Genomic DNA, 16,490 nt, shown 5'->3' with positions numbered 1-16,490 from the left:
CTGGACAGCTGTCATTACATTTTGTTAAGGCCAGTGGCTGTTCCCTGTCTTTTAGGTCTCTGTGATGTAATTTTTAAACTAGATAACACAAGGTCACACATTTCCCATGGTATCCAGATTTACCTTGATACAGAGGATGTCAGACTGTTACCTTGACCAGCATGATCTCCAGATATTTTACCCATTGAAAACATCTGGTCACAAGATCAATTCAACTTGATGCCCAGCTGGGTTAGAACCATAGCTGATGCCAGAGACGGCAGGTCTTTGTACAAAATTTTGCATCCTGGTCATTCTCAAATCACTCCTGTATTCTTCCCGTCATACTATATATTCATAATAAGAAAAGTTTCATTAATTTCTCTCTTTTCTGGTGTTACAATTTTAATGGCCAGCAGAGTATATATTGTGCACATTTATGGATAGATTTTGAAAAGGAACCAGTTGTTATTTAGGCTGTCAGGGTAGTAACATATGAATCACTAGTGATTTGCAGGTGTTTCGTGGAGAGAGAAATGATGTTCTTGCAATTTTTTATTTACTTGGATTCTAATCATCAGATACTTTCTCTTTTCTTATAAGTTCCACGCCAAAAGCTTTATGACTGTCAAAACTGAAATTACTACAGTAAGAGAATTGTTGTAATATACAAGAACATTCAAGGTAATACCAGAAATCACACTGACAATAAGTAAGGTATTCCAAGAGCAACAATGGGAAACACGTAAAAGCATCAGCTGCTAAGAAACCATGTAAGATGAAGGAACATCTTGGAGTGTTTTGGTGGAGGGCACTAAACATACAGAGAGAAATACACATTCTGGTTATCTGATAGACTTACTTGAAACTGAGTCAAGCATTATCAGTAGCACTAGAAGTTATAAACTACATTTATCATGTGAAAAGATCTTACAAAATTACCTGAACATTGCTTTCATGAACCCGTTTTTAAATATGTATCTTTGTTGATGATTATGATAACTCTTCTACATATTCAGAAGTTGGACAAAAATATGGAAAAACTGTGAGAGAAATACATGTTTTAACATAAATGCAGCCTACAGGTTGCATTGTTGTATTTGACCAAGAACAACACAATGCCCCCACTGCATTGTAAGTGCCAGTCGCAGTCAGAACTGCTACGTTGGGGAAATTTGTCTTCTCCGATAGCAACCAGTCAAACTTCAGAGTCAAGCAGGTGAACTATACAGCAGAGCACCAGGGGTCACTCTGGTAGATGACAGCCAGAAGGTAAACATGTCCACCGAGCCAGCACGTGGCAACAATATCATCACAAGAGATCACTGGCCCCACAAACCTACTGCCTCTGCAGGGTCACGTGGCCTTAAATAGACTCAGCTGTACCTTGCTGCTTTACTGGTATTTAGGCTGGTGCCCAGGCTAGGCTAAAGAGCTTATTTCTAAATGAGCTTTCTGGGCCAGGCACCAACCGCAGTAGCAGTTCTTCAATCACTCTTGAGAAGCAACCAGGAGGATCTTCGATGCTCTCCATGGAGCACTCAATGCTGTGACCAAGCTTTGCCAAGACATGGTGTCTGCACTGTGGACATTTGGATTAGTTTATCCACATCCCTCTGCCGGCTTCACAGGATTTGAGGCACATGTCATGCTCCTCCCCTTGGCTATGCCCTGCTTTTTCAAAGCACTCCATGTTCCTTTTGCACTCCAGGATAAGTTTCAGAGTGAGCTCCAAAGCCTGCAGGATGAGGGCAACTTGACCCCAGTCCTCAACAGTTAGTGGGCCACTCCCATCATCATTATGGCAAAACAGAAGGTTCGCTAAAGATTTGTAGAGACTTCAAAACCCCTGATTAATGGTCAGTCCTTAATTGATGTCTACTGTGTACCTAGAATAGAAGACATTATGGTGCCCCTCATGGGCAGTGAGATCTTTGCAAAAATTTATTTGCACGACACATACTTCCAACTCCCACTGCGTCAAAAAAGTCTTGTTCGTCAATGCTCCATTTTGATTTCTCTGGTGTAATTGGTTCCCCTTTAGCATTGCTATTGCACTGGCTACCTATCAATACTATTTAGAACACACATTAGAGCTGCTGAGGATTGCCAATCACTTAGATGAAATTACAGTGTCTGGTAAAAATGCTCAATATTTAGCCGCCAACCTTGACTCATTATCTGATGTGCTCAAATGGCAATCTCAAGTGTAATGTGGACAAATGCTACAAATACTGTTTCTTGTACCACAAGTAGAATATTTCAGACATATGTTCAATGCATCAGGATGCGGCCCACATCACACTACATCCAGGCCGTCCGGGCCCTCCCAGCCCCCAATGACACTAAACAACTAAAATCTGTTCTTGAACAATTGAACTACTATAAAAATTCATTTCTTACACGGCAGCCGTCACAGAACTTTTCCATCAGCTGCTCCAAAAATGTACAATTAGACTTCTTCATGTAATGAAGTTGTCCAGGATCTCAAACAAGCTCTTCCTCCTTCAGTATGTTGCACTGCCTATGGCTCTTCCAGTCCCTTAACTGTGGTGGCAGATGCATTGTACTATGGTTTGGGAGTGGTGCTGTTCCAAGAGGTTGATATGGTGGAATGCTCTACTGAGGATTCTCCAAGGCACTGACACAAGCGCAACATAATTACAGCTAAATAGAGAAGGAAGTCTTGGCTATTGCAATATTCGAAACCAGAACAGCACGTCGTATCTAGCAGTCAGCATTGTCCTAGTAAGGGTATATCTACGACATTCGGTATAGGTTCATGGTGCAGCACATCAATGCTGATCTCCTCTCAAGACTGCTCCTTGGACAAGACCTGGAGTTCATCTTGGTGCCAGAGGTGTGCTCCCAACAAAGATACTAAAGCATAAATAGTGGTGATGAACTTATGTCTGGATTTGGTAGTCATTGTCCACCAATATTTAGATGGCCCAGTCATTCAGAAAGTAATTTGATTAGTGGACCATGGTTGGTCAGTGAATCACAAATGAGTGGACCACCCGCAAGAGCAATCATACTGGTATTATAAAAACTATCAGCTCTCAATGGCATTCTATTGCTTCAGGGGGACAATGGTTGCACCTGAGTAGTGATGCCAAAAACCCTCAGACAACACATCTTGACGCTATTCCAAGAAGGTCACTGACTCACTAAGATGTATATGGGAAAGGTATTGACAATTACACTGCTAAAATGGCTGCAGCATGCACCACATGTCGGAACAGGCAGCCAGTGCAGTGATATTCTCCCTGGCTGGACACATTATCACCACGGTCTCTCCTCCACTTAGACTTTGCTGGCACTTTTTAGCATTATCCTCGTTAAGTGTCACTGATGCAAGCAGTGATTTCCATATGTGTTTTGAATGTCCTCAACATTCTTGGCGAAAACAATGCAAGTACTGGCTCACATTTTTCCCATCACAATACTTCCAGAAACTATGGTGACAGATAAAGCTTCCCTGTTTATACACGCACTTAATTTGGCACTTTTTGTTTGGACATGGCACTGCCTGGATGCATACAATACCCTTCCATCCAGCATTCAGTGGCCTTGTGGAGACATTCATCCTCATATTCCAGACACAAATAGCCAAGCTGCATGAGCATCTTGCGTTGGATGAGGCAGTCACATTGTTCTTACTCTCCTACTGCTCATCTCCACAAGATGGGACTAGTCCACATGAAGACTGCATGGTAGGCCCAATCAATCACAGCTCTTGATTATTCACCCAACTGCCCTTCAATTACCTTCCTGATAATGGAACTGCCACTGATACTCCTTACAGGATGAGGGCTGGGTACTCGTCTTCTCCAAGGGCCACCAGCAATGGGTGCTGGCAGTTGTAACACATATCAACTAGATGCGTTCTTGCAGTGCATCGACCCCCCGACTGGAAATCTTTCACAAAGTTTTTTGTTGCAGTGTCAAGACACCTCAGCACCAAGGACCATTGATAGCAACCTCAAGCCACCACTGCAACAGGCTATGCAGCCTCCAGGTGCCAATGACATCAGCCCTCCCACAATCTAGGTGTCCACATTAATTGACACTGACTCCTGGGACATTGAGATATGCCACACCCTTTCATTCACCAGGGGGGAGGGATGGGGTGTATGCTTCGTCAGGACCATTCGCACTCTTGCAAAGTAACCAGTGTCAAGCAGGTGGCCACACAGCAAAGCTGAAAGGAACACTACAGCAGACAAATGTGCCCACTGGGCCAGCAGGTGGCATCGTGATCACCACAAAAGATCACTGGCCCCATGGACCTACTTGTCTCTGCGGCAGGGTCACATGGCCTCAAACAGATCTGGCTGTATTCTGGCACCTTCATGGTATTTAGGCTGGCATCCAGACTGTACCATTGTACCATGCAGTTCATTCCTAATGAGCTCTCTGGTCCATAGGCTGACCACAGTAGTGGTTCATCAATCACAGTCTTGCTAAGGAACCAGCAGGTTCTTCAGTGCCTTATTTCAGCCAGGAATCTCCTCTACATGAGGCAACCAGTGCTGTCACCAGGCTTGGCAAGATGTGATCTCTGCGCCAGGGACATGTGTGGACTACGGTACTGGTGGTCATAATATCTTCACCAGGGACATGTGTGGACTATGGTACTGGCCATCATAATGCTTGGTGTCATTAACTTTTTCATTCCAAAGTGAATTCAGGAATAAACTTTGACACTTCTTGGATCATCAGTAACAAACAGTTACTGTGCCATTCAAGTCCAACTCTCTGGCTTAACCACATACTGTCAATGTAAAACCTTATTCCAAGGAGGAGATCTGAATTCAGGGAAAGCGGAAAACCATCATCCACTAAGTCAAAATACAGACGAAATTGTGTGTTGACTGATCATGAAATATGGTCATTGATAAGAGCTGTGATGAAAAAGAAGAGGACAATGGCTGCAAAAGTCATTGTAGAACTGAATGTCACACTCACAAAACCTATCAGCACCAAAACAACATGAAGAGAGCTCCATAAGCATGGAATTGCAGGGTGAGCTAGACTTTCAAAACCACACAACAGTTGTGCAAATCTCCATAACAGGAATACATGGTACTGAAGCGACAAAACCTGGGCCATGAAGTGTCATTTGGTTGAATGTGTCCTGTTTCACACTATTTCTAACTTCTGGTTGAGTTTACATCTCAAGAATGAAACATGGCAGAGATTCAGAGAAGATTTGGGCAGCCATATCATGGTATTCCATGAACACCATGGTGACGCTGCAAGATCGCTTTACTGCCAAGGATTATGTGACCATTTTTGCTGATCAAGTCGATCCTGTGGTACAATGTTTGTTCCCCAATGATGACCCTGTGTTCCAAGATGACAGGCACCTGATCACACAACATGTGTTACCCAGGCATTGTTTTGTGAGCGTGAGGATGAGCTGACACATCTCCCCTGGTCACCAAAGTCAGCATATCTCAATGTTAGTCAGCCTTCGTGGTCTACTTGGAAGTGATGGGTGCATAATCACTATCCATCTGCATCATTGTTACTTGAATTTGCCACTATTTTTCAGGAAGAATGGTGTAAGATACCCTAGAAAACCATACAGAACCTGTATTTATCTGTTACAACATGACTAGAATGCCAACAGGTTTCCGACACCATATTTGGCATGATGAAGTCTTGTGTTTTTGGTGTTTCCATATTTTTGTCCATCCCCTGTATATGCTGTTTGTTAGAGAAGATAAAGTTAAAGAATATGAACAATAATCCAGTGAAATAATTATAGACCTGTAAGTAGAAAGGACAGTCTTCTACAGAACAAATTGTTGTAGGGAAGAATCTTTTCAATTGCATTGAATTAAGGAATATTAAAAACATTCATTGTGAGGTGAAATAATGTATCTTTGAGAAGGAAATGACAAATATCTCCCAATATAAGAAAAGAAATCTCAGTGTTTTAGTTGGCAGGAAATGCACACAATAAACACATAAATTACTTAAGTTTTTCTGATAACAAATTGTGAAATTCTAGCAAAAGTTCTCCAAAGCTAAAAATCAATCTTATGGTTTAGATAAATTACTAATATTTAGTCACTGAAGTAGAAGACTGTAGTTACTGAAGTAGAAGAGTATGGCAGCTATAGAAATCAATACACATGTTAATGATTTATTTCATCGTGTTCTATACCTTGTATTTAACAAAGTAGCCTGGAATTTTTAAAAAAATTGAAGTTAATCCTCTAGTCAGTTTAATAATGAATAAACATATTGTTGCTATACAATTTAACAATTAACTCGAATAACATGAATATAACACAACTGTCCAGAAAAATGTATGTTTTATTTCTCTCTGATCTGCTGTGTAAATAAAACAGTGTGAAATACTTAGGGTTGTTTGACATGGTTTTGGAATGTCACTGCCAATGAAGGACTGGTATACAGGTTCAGGTCTTAAGCAAACACACAATTTCTGCTTTTTACAAACGTTCATCGTGGCATATATACTACCAAAGAGCAAAAATGTGTCAACTTAGCAAAATTCCTAAGGCTACGATTAAGTTGATCTCTCTGTTACAGCCTTTCAGCCAAGAACTTGGAAGAATATCCAAGGTTTGTAAGATATAGAGAGGAAGCTGTCAGATGGTCCATGAGATGTGCTCACACACTAAAATCGGCAGTACACTGCCTGTGAAAGAGAAAATAACATCACTGAATCTCAGTGTTGTGTACCGTGTTAACTTAAAAAAAATTTTCATTCTGCTGAGTGTGTAACTTTCTTAGGCCACAATGCTAGAATACTTTGGCTCCCTTAACTGTAGTCATTATTGGGGGTTAGTATCAACTCTATGCAACTGAATAATGTAGCCTATTTTTATTTAATTTGGATATCTGCCTTTAGAGACAAATTTATGAGGCTGCAGGTGGTGTACAATTCAGCTGCTGTTTTAGGTAAATATAAAAAGCTATTTAGCAGTTGTGGTATAGTACATAATCTTATATAACTAGTCACACTTGAACCACATATTTATGTCATCACATACTTGTATGGCTTTGTCAGGTATCAAGGAAAATTTGATGTATGTTTTGATTATGCTAACTAATTATAGCTTCATCCAGATAACAAATCTTTGTCAACCTCACTCTCAAAACTTATATTTTATCTCTACTATTATTTCACTTTGCTCAAATGAAGTTTATATTTACAGTCTTCAGTTACATCATCATACAACTTTCTGACATCACCACACTAAATAAGAAAGTAGCTCTTTTAATCTCTGCAATAACAAAACTTTTTGATCCTGTGATAAATATTATTATTACAATATACTTTATCAATTGTCTTCAATTGATCATTGGTATTAACAACATTATATTTACTACAAAACAGTTTCACTCTGTACAAGACGCTTCTCTCCTGATTGTACGGGACAATCAACAAAAAATGTATTATAGAACACATTCCCACTTTCCTTTCACAGATCTGTCTTGCCAGTTGCATAAACACAACTCTCTTACTTCTTTATACTCTGCTGGACAGAAGTGATGGAATTGCCACTACAAAGTAAGTCACTACAATGATATTTTGCCCTTTGGAACAATCTGTCCATCTAATTAACTACTTACAACTCTTCAGTGATTTGAAAGTAGGTGTTTGTGAAACTCAACAGAATTATCTCATTTATGACACAGGATGAAAATGAAATGTGAGCATTTTTATACACTAATAATATGGTATCTCGGTTTCTCAGTTAAACTGACTGATTATGTCAAAGATTTAAGAGACACGCATTAAAAGTGTGGCTACAAAATTATTCATGGAGCAAATAGATACATTGTACAGCAACAGGAGACATTTACAAAGGAAATTAAGGAAACAAGGAAACTCACCTGTAAACTTGTGTAGCTGGAGAAAGTCCTCTTCATCCCAAAACGAAACTTGTCATGATCATTCACATGGCGATGCCTTAGCAGCAGTGCACGCATCACGGTTGGCTTATCCTCTGCTTCTATCAGTTCATCAATCACCATTTGTTCAACAACTCTGTAAGCTACTCCAGGGAGATCTCTCTCCTCAAGATCAAGTAGCACAACACCTGTGGAATGATAAATAGATGTGGCAGTCTTGTCCATCAGCGTTCTTAATGCAAGCATGGCTTATCCTCTGCTTCTCTCAGTTCATCAAGCACTTCACATGTCCAACATTTGCCATCCACTTTTGGAGTATTTCCTGACATTTGTGACATCATGTGTCTTATATTAAATTACTTGTCTCGGCTTCATCTACTTCACTTCAGAGGTGTTTAAATGTTAAAAATTACTTGTCTTGGCTTCATCTACTTCACTTCAGAGGTGTTTAAACGTTAATAAGAATCACCCTGTATATTTTTAACATTCAGTATAATATTGAGATACGTCACACATTTATGTACACCAAACAATGGAAAGTCCAGGATGAAATAACAACAGTATTATGAAAAGGATAGATTTCCACCCACCAAACAGATGAGATGCTGAGTCGCAGACAGGCACAAAGAAAAGACTACAATATCATTAAGCTTTCACTCAAAACACCTTCTTTGGAAATACAGACATACATTCACACAAGCACAACTCACATATACGTGACCACAGACTTTGGTTGCTGTAGCCAAACTGTGGACAGCAACAGTCTTTTTTCAAAAAGGATGGAATGGATGATGGAGTAGGGCCAATAGTGTCAGGTAAAACTAACTAAAATTCATGTGAAAACACAGTGACATAAAAGAGGAAAATAAATAAAAAGATGATAATAGTGGGATGCAGGTCAGTGCAGTGGGTGGATATATATGAAAAGGGGAGCAGGGGCAGCAGATGTAAATGGATTGGATAAGGTTAGTGTGTGGTGCTACAATAAGGGAAGGGAAGAGAGAGAGAGAGAGAGAGAGAGAGAGAGAGAGAGAGAGAGAGAGAGAGAGAGAGAGAGGAGAGGTTGATAAGGTCGCAATTCAACAAGTTTTCATGGCCATGGAAGGTACAGAAAATAACGAGTGAAGGTATGTGACAGTGAGGGAGGAAGTGTGATCAATCTGAAAGTCTAGATTCAACAATTCTGTGTGGCACTGGAAGGTATGGAAAATAACAAGCAAAAACACATGACAGTAAGGGACAAAGTGTGATGAATATGAAGGCCTATGAACAATTATATCAGTGGAAATAATGTAGGATATGAGATGCTGCACCAGTTTGGAAGGTGACAGATAAAACACAGAAAAGAAGAGAAAGAAAAGGACAGACACAGAAGCGAGTAATGCTTTAGAGAATAGCAACAAAGGAAAGCAGCACTGATTTGGAGGATGGAAGAAAATCTGTGGAGCAAAATCAAACAATGGAAAGTCCAGGACAGAACAACAAAAATATTATGACAATACAATAACAAATCCTGTGTTCAAACTGTCAAACATTTGTAACTTTTAATTATAAATTAAAAATGCATCATTTAAACAATACTGTGAAATGCGCTAATTTTTGTATGTTATTTATACTGCTGTGGCAGCACCCACCATGAGAGTATAGGTTTAGCCATGGTTAGGCAGGTAGGCTGTATAGGTTGTTGCCAGAAATATGTAAAATAATATTTTTCTTTGTCTGATGAAATTCGGAGCAATACATGAAAAGTGACTTAAAATGGTGTTTGGATTCATTACCATTACTAATATTCAGGCAGAGCTACCCTTTTCATTTTTTTAAGATAATTTTTTGCAATCATTACAATGTTTATTATTTCATGAATTTTGAATGGAAAATCTTACAAGTGATCATGAGTATGTGAGCTGTGCTTGTGTGAATGTGTTTGTGTTTCCCATTCTCAAAGAAGGTCTTTTGGCTGAATGCTTAAATTTTGTTGTGCCTGTCTGCAACTCTGTGTCTCCTCTATATGATGAGTAGTGACCTGTCCTTTCTGTATTTTTTTTTTTTTTTTTTTTTTATGTAATCAATTTTTGTATAAAAGTATAAGTCAGCTTTTGACACCATTTACAACAAGAATTTGAGTTGTACAAAACTCATGTTTTCGTTGGAGCTGTATTTGTAGAAATGTAATAAAATGCATCATTTGGCTCAATAATGAATTGCTCAAGATAATAAAATTACCTTGTAGAAAAAGAAGGGAAACTATCTGTCTTTGAAGAACAGCCCTAATGTTGAAACTGTACCTTATTAAAAGGAATATTGTAGATTTTTGTAGAAAGTAATCCAAAAAGCAGGTTACACACTTTATGAGAAGAGCACAGCCACAAAGGTAATAAAATAAAGATAATGTGGAATACAACACAGAAGCTGGGTGGCAGAATTAGAGATGAATAGGAGCAGTGATCATTTGGTAGCAGATGTCCATAAGTTTGTAGTGTCTCACAGCTCTTTAATAGACACTTTATATTGGTAACCCATAAGACAACATTGACAGGCTCAGTAAATGTTGTCCTGGAATACCTGAGACCAAACTTCACAAAAAACTTTAGTGACATTAATATGGTCTTCACTACACCACAAGAACTAATGACTACCACAAAATCTTAGCTATAAATTTTAAAAAATATTGTGGTTACAATAAAATATCATTAACATTATTCAAGAGAGTTGTTCTGAGTTTACTAGCTTCTTAGGTTATTTTTATAAACTTTCATTTATCAATCAAATTTTCAGAATGGGTGCAGTATATGAATAAGGAAATCCCCTCAAACCTACAGCCAGTTTCACTTCTGCCAGTATTCTTAAAACTTTAGAAAAGTTAATACATATACATCTTCTTAGCCATCTGGCTACAGATAACAAATTGTTGAAATCACAATTTGGATTTCTAAACAGTTCTGGTACTCATAAAACTATTTACATATACACTGAAAGAGTACTTAATTGACTACACAATAAAATACCAGATGCTAGTATATTCTTTGATGTAGAAAATGCACTGAACTGAGTATACTGCAACATACTTTTAAGTAAACTAGAATGTTACAGTATCTCATGAAATTCTGTGAAATTATTGAAGTCATACTCCTGTAAAAGAAGACAAAGGGTGTCAATACGTAAAAGTCCTATACTACAGTCTCCATCTGAATGGTATCAAATTACAAGTAACATTCCACAAGGTTCAAGCTTGCAGCCCTTTTCTTCCTTGTATGTATTAGTGACCATTCAACAGGAATATCACCAGGTACTAAGTTTGTTTTATTTGCATATGGTACTAACATTGTGATAAATACCAAATCAAATGTAGTTTTAGAAATAGCTCTCCATACTAGTCTAGCTTGTGTAAGCCTCTTCATCTTTTTATCATCTTTTCTGGTGCCAATGTACTCCTGAGTATTTCCCAATGGAGATTGGAGTGGGTGACTGTATTACCTCTGGAATATTTCACTGAAGTGTACACCATCATCATTAAATTGTACAGCAGAGTTGCAATCGGGAAACACTGAAATACACTAGAATCTACATATAAGGTATGTTCAAAAAATTCTGGACCTTTGCCCACGAAATTTTTCTACATTTACCTTTTACCTATTCTGCATGGTATCCTTCAACCTCCACAATTGATACACTGCTCCCAATGCTATTTCCATTTCCAGAAGCAGTCTTGGTATGCCTCTTGCTGGATCGCGTGAAGCACTGTCTGTCTTTTATCTCCTTTCCCAACCCATTGTGAAGACAGAACCATGGTCTCAACATCATAACCATAGACCCAAGTGTCATCACCAGGCATGATTCTCTTATGGAACTTCCCAATCTCATTTATGTGATCCAGAAGCTCACAGATTGTGTGGCCAAGGTCTTTCTGGTCTTGACTCATGAGCCGTGGGGCAAACTTGGCAACAACACAATGCAATATAAATGTTGTGTCAGGAGTGAAACAACTGAAATGTTGGTTAGTCTTCAATTGCATGCACAATTTCGTTGACATTACAGACATGAGCATTGTCGGTAGGTGTCGAAGGGCATCCTGAATGAGGGTAATCTTTATCTTCTGTCCTGCCATTTTTAAACTGTGTGAACTATTCATAATAGCAAGTACAGCTTAAGCACTCATCTCCATAGGCTTCTTGGATCATTCGGTGTGTCTCTATAAAGATTTTCTTGAGTTTCATGCAAAATGTAATGCAAGTGCTTAGCTCCTGTCACAAAATTCGCAAACTATGTGACACTATGTTCTACTCAATACAGCACTGAACAATAACTAACAGACATACAACAACGAAACTTCCAGCAGTTACACATAAAACACAGATGTGAGCAGGATGCCAACTGCAATTCTCTCCAACACACCACTGGTGCAAAATTATGAATATTCTGGAATTTTTTGAGCAGACCTCATACAAATGATTTGAAATAAATTATTCTCTTCTTTTGTACCTAACATGATTTCCATTTATCTAAGTTCCTTCTATACCAATCATATTTACAGAAGGAGATGATCTGATTCTTAAGTAAAGCACTGTATATATTTTTTGTACTTATAAATTCATTAATTCATTTACACACCATGCCTCACAAATTGCAACAAAGAAAAGAGGATTCAGTAACATGCAACAAGTCAAGTTATGTATTTTTGTAGGCTCCTGTCACCAGTGAAAGTTTAAATAAATCATCCTGGGGATTAGCTACATCATTATGAGATGCTAAAACAAGTTATACATTAACAGGCAGAAGCAACCACTGCTGGCTACTTCTGAAAAGTATACTAACAACAAATTATTTTAAGCGGTAATCTGCTAAAACTGATAATTATGGTAACTACTTCTAGATTACCTTACATATGTTTGAAGAAAAACAGCTTTTTTGGAGGGGGGGGGGGGGGGGGGGGGAGGGGGAACAACACTTCCTCTTTCTATATCATTTAGCTGCTGTTGTTCTCAGAACTTCAAGCAGAGCATTTACATAACTTCTCTGAAAACTACCGAGCGAGGTGGCGCAATGGTAGCACACTGGACTCGCATTCAGGAGGACGACGGTTCAATTCCACGTCCGGCCATCCTGATTTAGGTTTTCCGTGATTTCCCTAAATCGCTCCAGGCAAATGCTGGGATGGTTCCTTTGAAAGGGCACGGCCAACTTCCTTCTCCATCCTTCCCTAATCCGATGAGACCGATGACCTCGCTGTTTGGTCTCTTCCCCCAAACAATTCAATCCTTCCTCGTAATCTCCACTTCACTCCACTCCACTCTCTGAAAACTACCTACAACAGGTAGATCAGAACCCCACTGATGATAGAAATATATTAAATCCAATAGCAACAAATAGACCTGAACTATTTGAGGATGTTTATGTCAAAACTAGTGTCAGTGATCATGACACAGTTGTGGCAAATCTGATTACAAAAGTACAAAGCACAACTAAAACAAGCAGAAAGATAAATATGTTTAGTTAACTAGATAAAAAAGCAGTGGAGTCATATCCCAATGAGGAACTTGAAATTTTCAGCACGGGACAGGAACATATAGAGGACCTATGGCTCAAGTTTAAAAGAATAGTTGACCATGCACTGGATAAAATGTACCCAGTAGAACAATTCGTAATGGAAGGGACCATCCATGGTATAGAGTCACTGTAAAGAAACTTCTAAAGAAACAGAGACTACTGTATAACAGGTATAAAACAAAGCATAGGTCTAAAGATAGAGAGATAATGAATGAAATGCATCTAGCTGTCAAGGGAGCAATGCATTAAGCCTTCAATAAGTACCAGAGCAAAATGTTGTCAAAAACTCTTTCACAAAACCCAGTGTATGAGTACAGGTTGTAGACAAAGGGTTGACAATATATGGAAGTTTGGGTCTGTTTGTGAGTAGTGCTCAGATAGCCTAATGGTAAGGCGACCCCACACAATAAGCAAGAAATTCTGGTTTGAGTATCAGTCCAGCACAAATTTTCGTTGCTGTCCTTTCATTATGCAGCTGCCGGTGGTCCATATTAGCAATTGCGAATACATTTCAAAGAAATTCAGGTCATATGTAAAGGCTGGCAGCAAAATTAGTGTCCAGTCACTCGAGAACAAGACAGTAACTGAAATTGAGGGTAGTAAAGCAAAAGCTGGAATTCTGAACCCCACTTTCAAATGTTCTTTTACAAAGGGACCCAAGAGAATTGTCTCAATTCAATCCTTTTACCACTGAAAATATGAGTGAAATATGTGTTAGTGTTGTCAAAAAACAGCTGAAATCTTCAAAATTGAACAAAGCATCATGGCCTGATGGGATTCTATACTGAATTTGCAGCTGAGTTAGGTCCTCTTTTAATTACAATCTATCTCAGATCCCTTAAACAAAAACCCTTACCCATTACTTGGAGGAAAGCACAGGTTACACCCATTTATGAGAAGAGTAGTAGAAGTGATCCACAAAACTGCCCTCTAGTATTCTTGACACCGAAAGCTCTGGATCAAGGCAGTCAGTCCAAACAGCATTTGACTCAGTACCACACCTACGCATGTTATTGAAAGTACAATCATGTAGGATATCAAGTGAAATTTGTCACTGGATTGAGGATTTTTTGGTAGGGATTATGCAGAATATTATTTTGTACAGAAAGTCATTGACAGCTGTAGAAATAACTTCAGGTGTGCCCCAGGGAAGTGTGTTGAAGATACTGTTGTTCATGATGTGTAATGCAGACATTATTAATAGTAACCTCACACTTCTTGCAAATGATGCAGTTATCTATAATGACATACTGTTTGAAAGAAGCTGCATAAATATTCAATCAGATCTTGATAAGATTTCAAAGTAGTGCAAAGATTGGCAACTTACTTAAAATGTTCAGAAATGTAAAACTGTCCATTGCCGACAATTAAAATGCAGAGTATCCTGTGACTGTAATATCAGTGAAGGTAAAGCAGGTGGCAGACTTTAGTTTACTGGTAGAATACTGGAGAAGTCCAATCAGTCTACAAAGGAGATTGCTTAAAACATCACTCTTGCAAGCCATTCTAGAATATTGCTCAAGTGTGTGAAACCCATACCAAACACAACTAACAGGAGATATTGAATGTGTACAGAGAAGGGCAGTATGAAATCACGTTTGTTTGTCCGTCCCTGGTAGCTGAGTGGTCAGCGTGACAGACTGTCAATCCTGAGGGCCCGGGTTCGATTCCTGGCTGGGTCGGAGATTTTCTCCACTCAGGGACTGGATGTTGTGTTGTCCTAATCATCATCATTTCATCCCCATCGTCATGCAAGTCACTGAAGCGGCGTCAAATCGAAAGACTTGCACCAGGCGGGCGGTCTACCCGACGGGAGGCCCTCGTCACACGCCATTTTTTTACTGGTAGAATACTGGAGAAGTCCAATCAGTCTACAAAGGAGATTGCTTAAAGAATCACTCTTGCAAGCAATTCTAGAATATTGCTCAAGTGTGTGGAACCCATACCAAACACGGCTAACAGGAGATACTGAATGTGTACAGAGAAGGGCAGTATGGAATCACATGTTTGTTTGTCCGCCCCCGGTAGCTGAGTGGTCAATTTGCTGCTCGGCCACCGAGCTGGACGGACATGTGGTGGCAGCACTAGGAGGGCTGGCGTAAACAGCGGCTGTGTGGCTGTTACGAAGGTCAGTAGAGCGGTGTGCCCAACTGGCAGAAGTAAAGCTGTGAGTACCGGGCATGAGTCGTGCTTTGGTAGCTCAGATGGTAGAGCACTTGCCCACGAAAGGCAAAGCTCCCGAGTTCGAGTCTCGGTCGGGCACATAGTTTTAATCTGCCAGAAGTTTCATATCAGCGCACACTCCGCTGCAGAGTGAAAATCTCATTCTGCCAAATGAACAAAATTAACTGTGAAAGAAGAGATACGGTTAGATTCACTTCTGATTGGACCTGTAAAAGACCAAAGGCTTTTAAGATCAAAGAGTGGCTTTCAGTAACAGTTAAGATCACAGGAGACGAAATTATTGGCGTTCATCTTTCTTTTGTTTCCAATTCTGTCTTTTTGAAATTGATTTCCTCTAATTTGTGCTCCTCGATAGTTGATAAGTGTGGTAACAAAATTAAATTTAATCATGCAGACAGAACCATTAGTGACGTTCTTGTTTCCCAGGCTGGGCTAGGCATTCGAACAGTGAGAGTTATCGAACTGCCGTTCGAGGTCACTGCCGCAACAATCAATGCTGCTCTTCAGCCCTATGGTAGGGTTATATCCAATATTGCAGAAAAATGGTCGGAGCAATATATGTTTCCGGTTTTGAATGGAGTTAGAAAGATTAAGATTGAGCTCTTACGACATATCCCTTCTTACTTGAATATCTGTGGCCATCGCGCTCTCATAATTTATGATGGGCAGCCATGGACTTGTGCATTACGTAACACCACAGGGCACGTCAGAAGTGAGTACAGTAGAAGGTGTGTTCCTCAGTTACCAACTAACGAGGCGGATGTCCCGGGACAAGTTGATAGCATGCAAGTGACGTATGCTGCCGCGGCAGCTAGCCGGGCCCCCTATCAACAGAATATGGCCGAGCAGGTGGGACCTTCCGATGCACACACGGAAATGGGAAGCAT

At 39.6% G+C, this 16,490-nt stretch overlaps 1 protein-coding gene across 2 annotated transcripts in view; it reads right to left on the bottom strand.

The window, feature by feature from the left end:
• The window catches only part of LOC124795166 (band 3 anion transport protein), a 590,830-nt gene that overhangs the window by 143,120 nt on the left and 431,220 nt on the right, over positions 1–16,490 (bottom strand). For both annotated transcript variants that reach the window (XM_047259057.1, XM_047259058.1), the window contains exon 11: positions 7,858–8,063. In XM_047259057.1, the coding sequence (XP_047115013.1) occupies positions 7,858–8,063 (206 nt within the window). The remainder of the gene's footprint in view (positions 1–7,857; positions 8,064–16,490) is intronic.

The sequence above is a fragment of the Schistocerca piceifrons genome, chromosome 4 (assembly GCF_021461385.2).
Source record: "Schistocerca piceifrons isolate TAMUIC-IGC-003096 chromosome 4, iqSchPice1.1, whole genome shotgun sequence".
In the NCBI taxonomy this organism is placed as follows: domain Eukaryota; kingdom Metazoa; phylum Arthropoda; class Insecta; order Orthoptera; family Acrididae; genus Schistocerca; species Schistocerca piceifrons.
The sequence above is the reverse complement of the archived record's forward strand: the minus strand, read 5'-3'. Positions and strand labels throughout refer to the sequence as shown.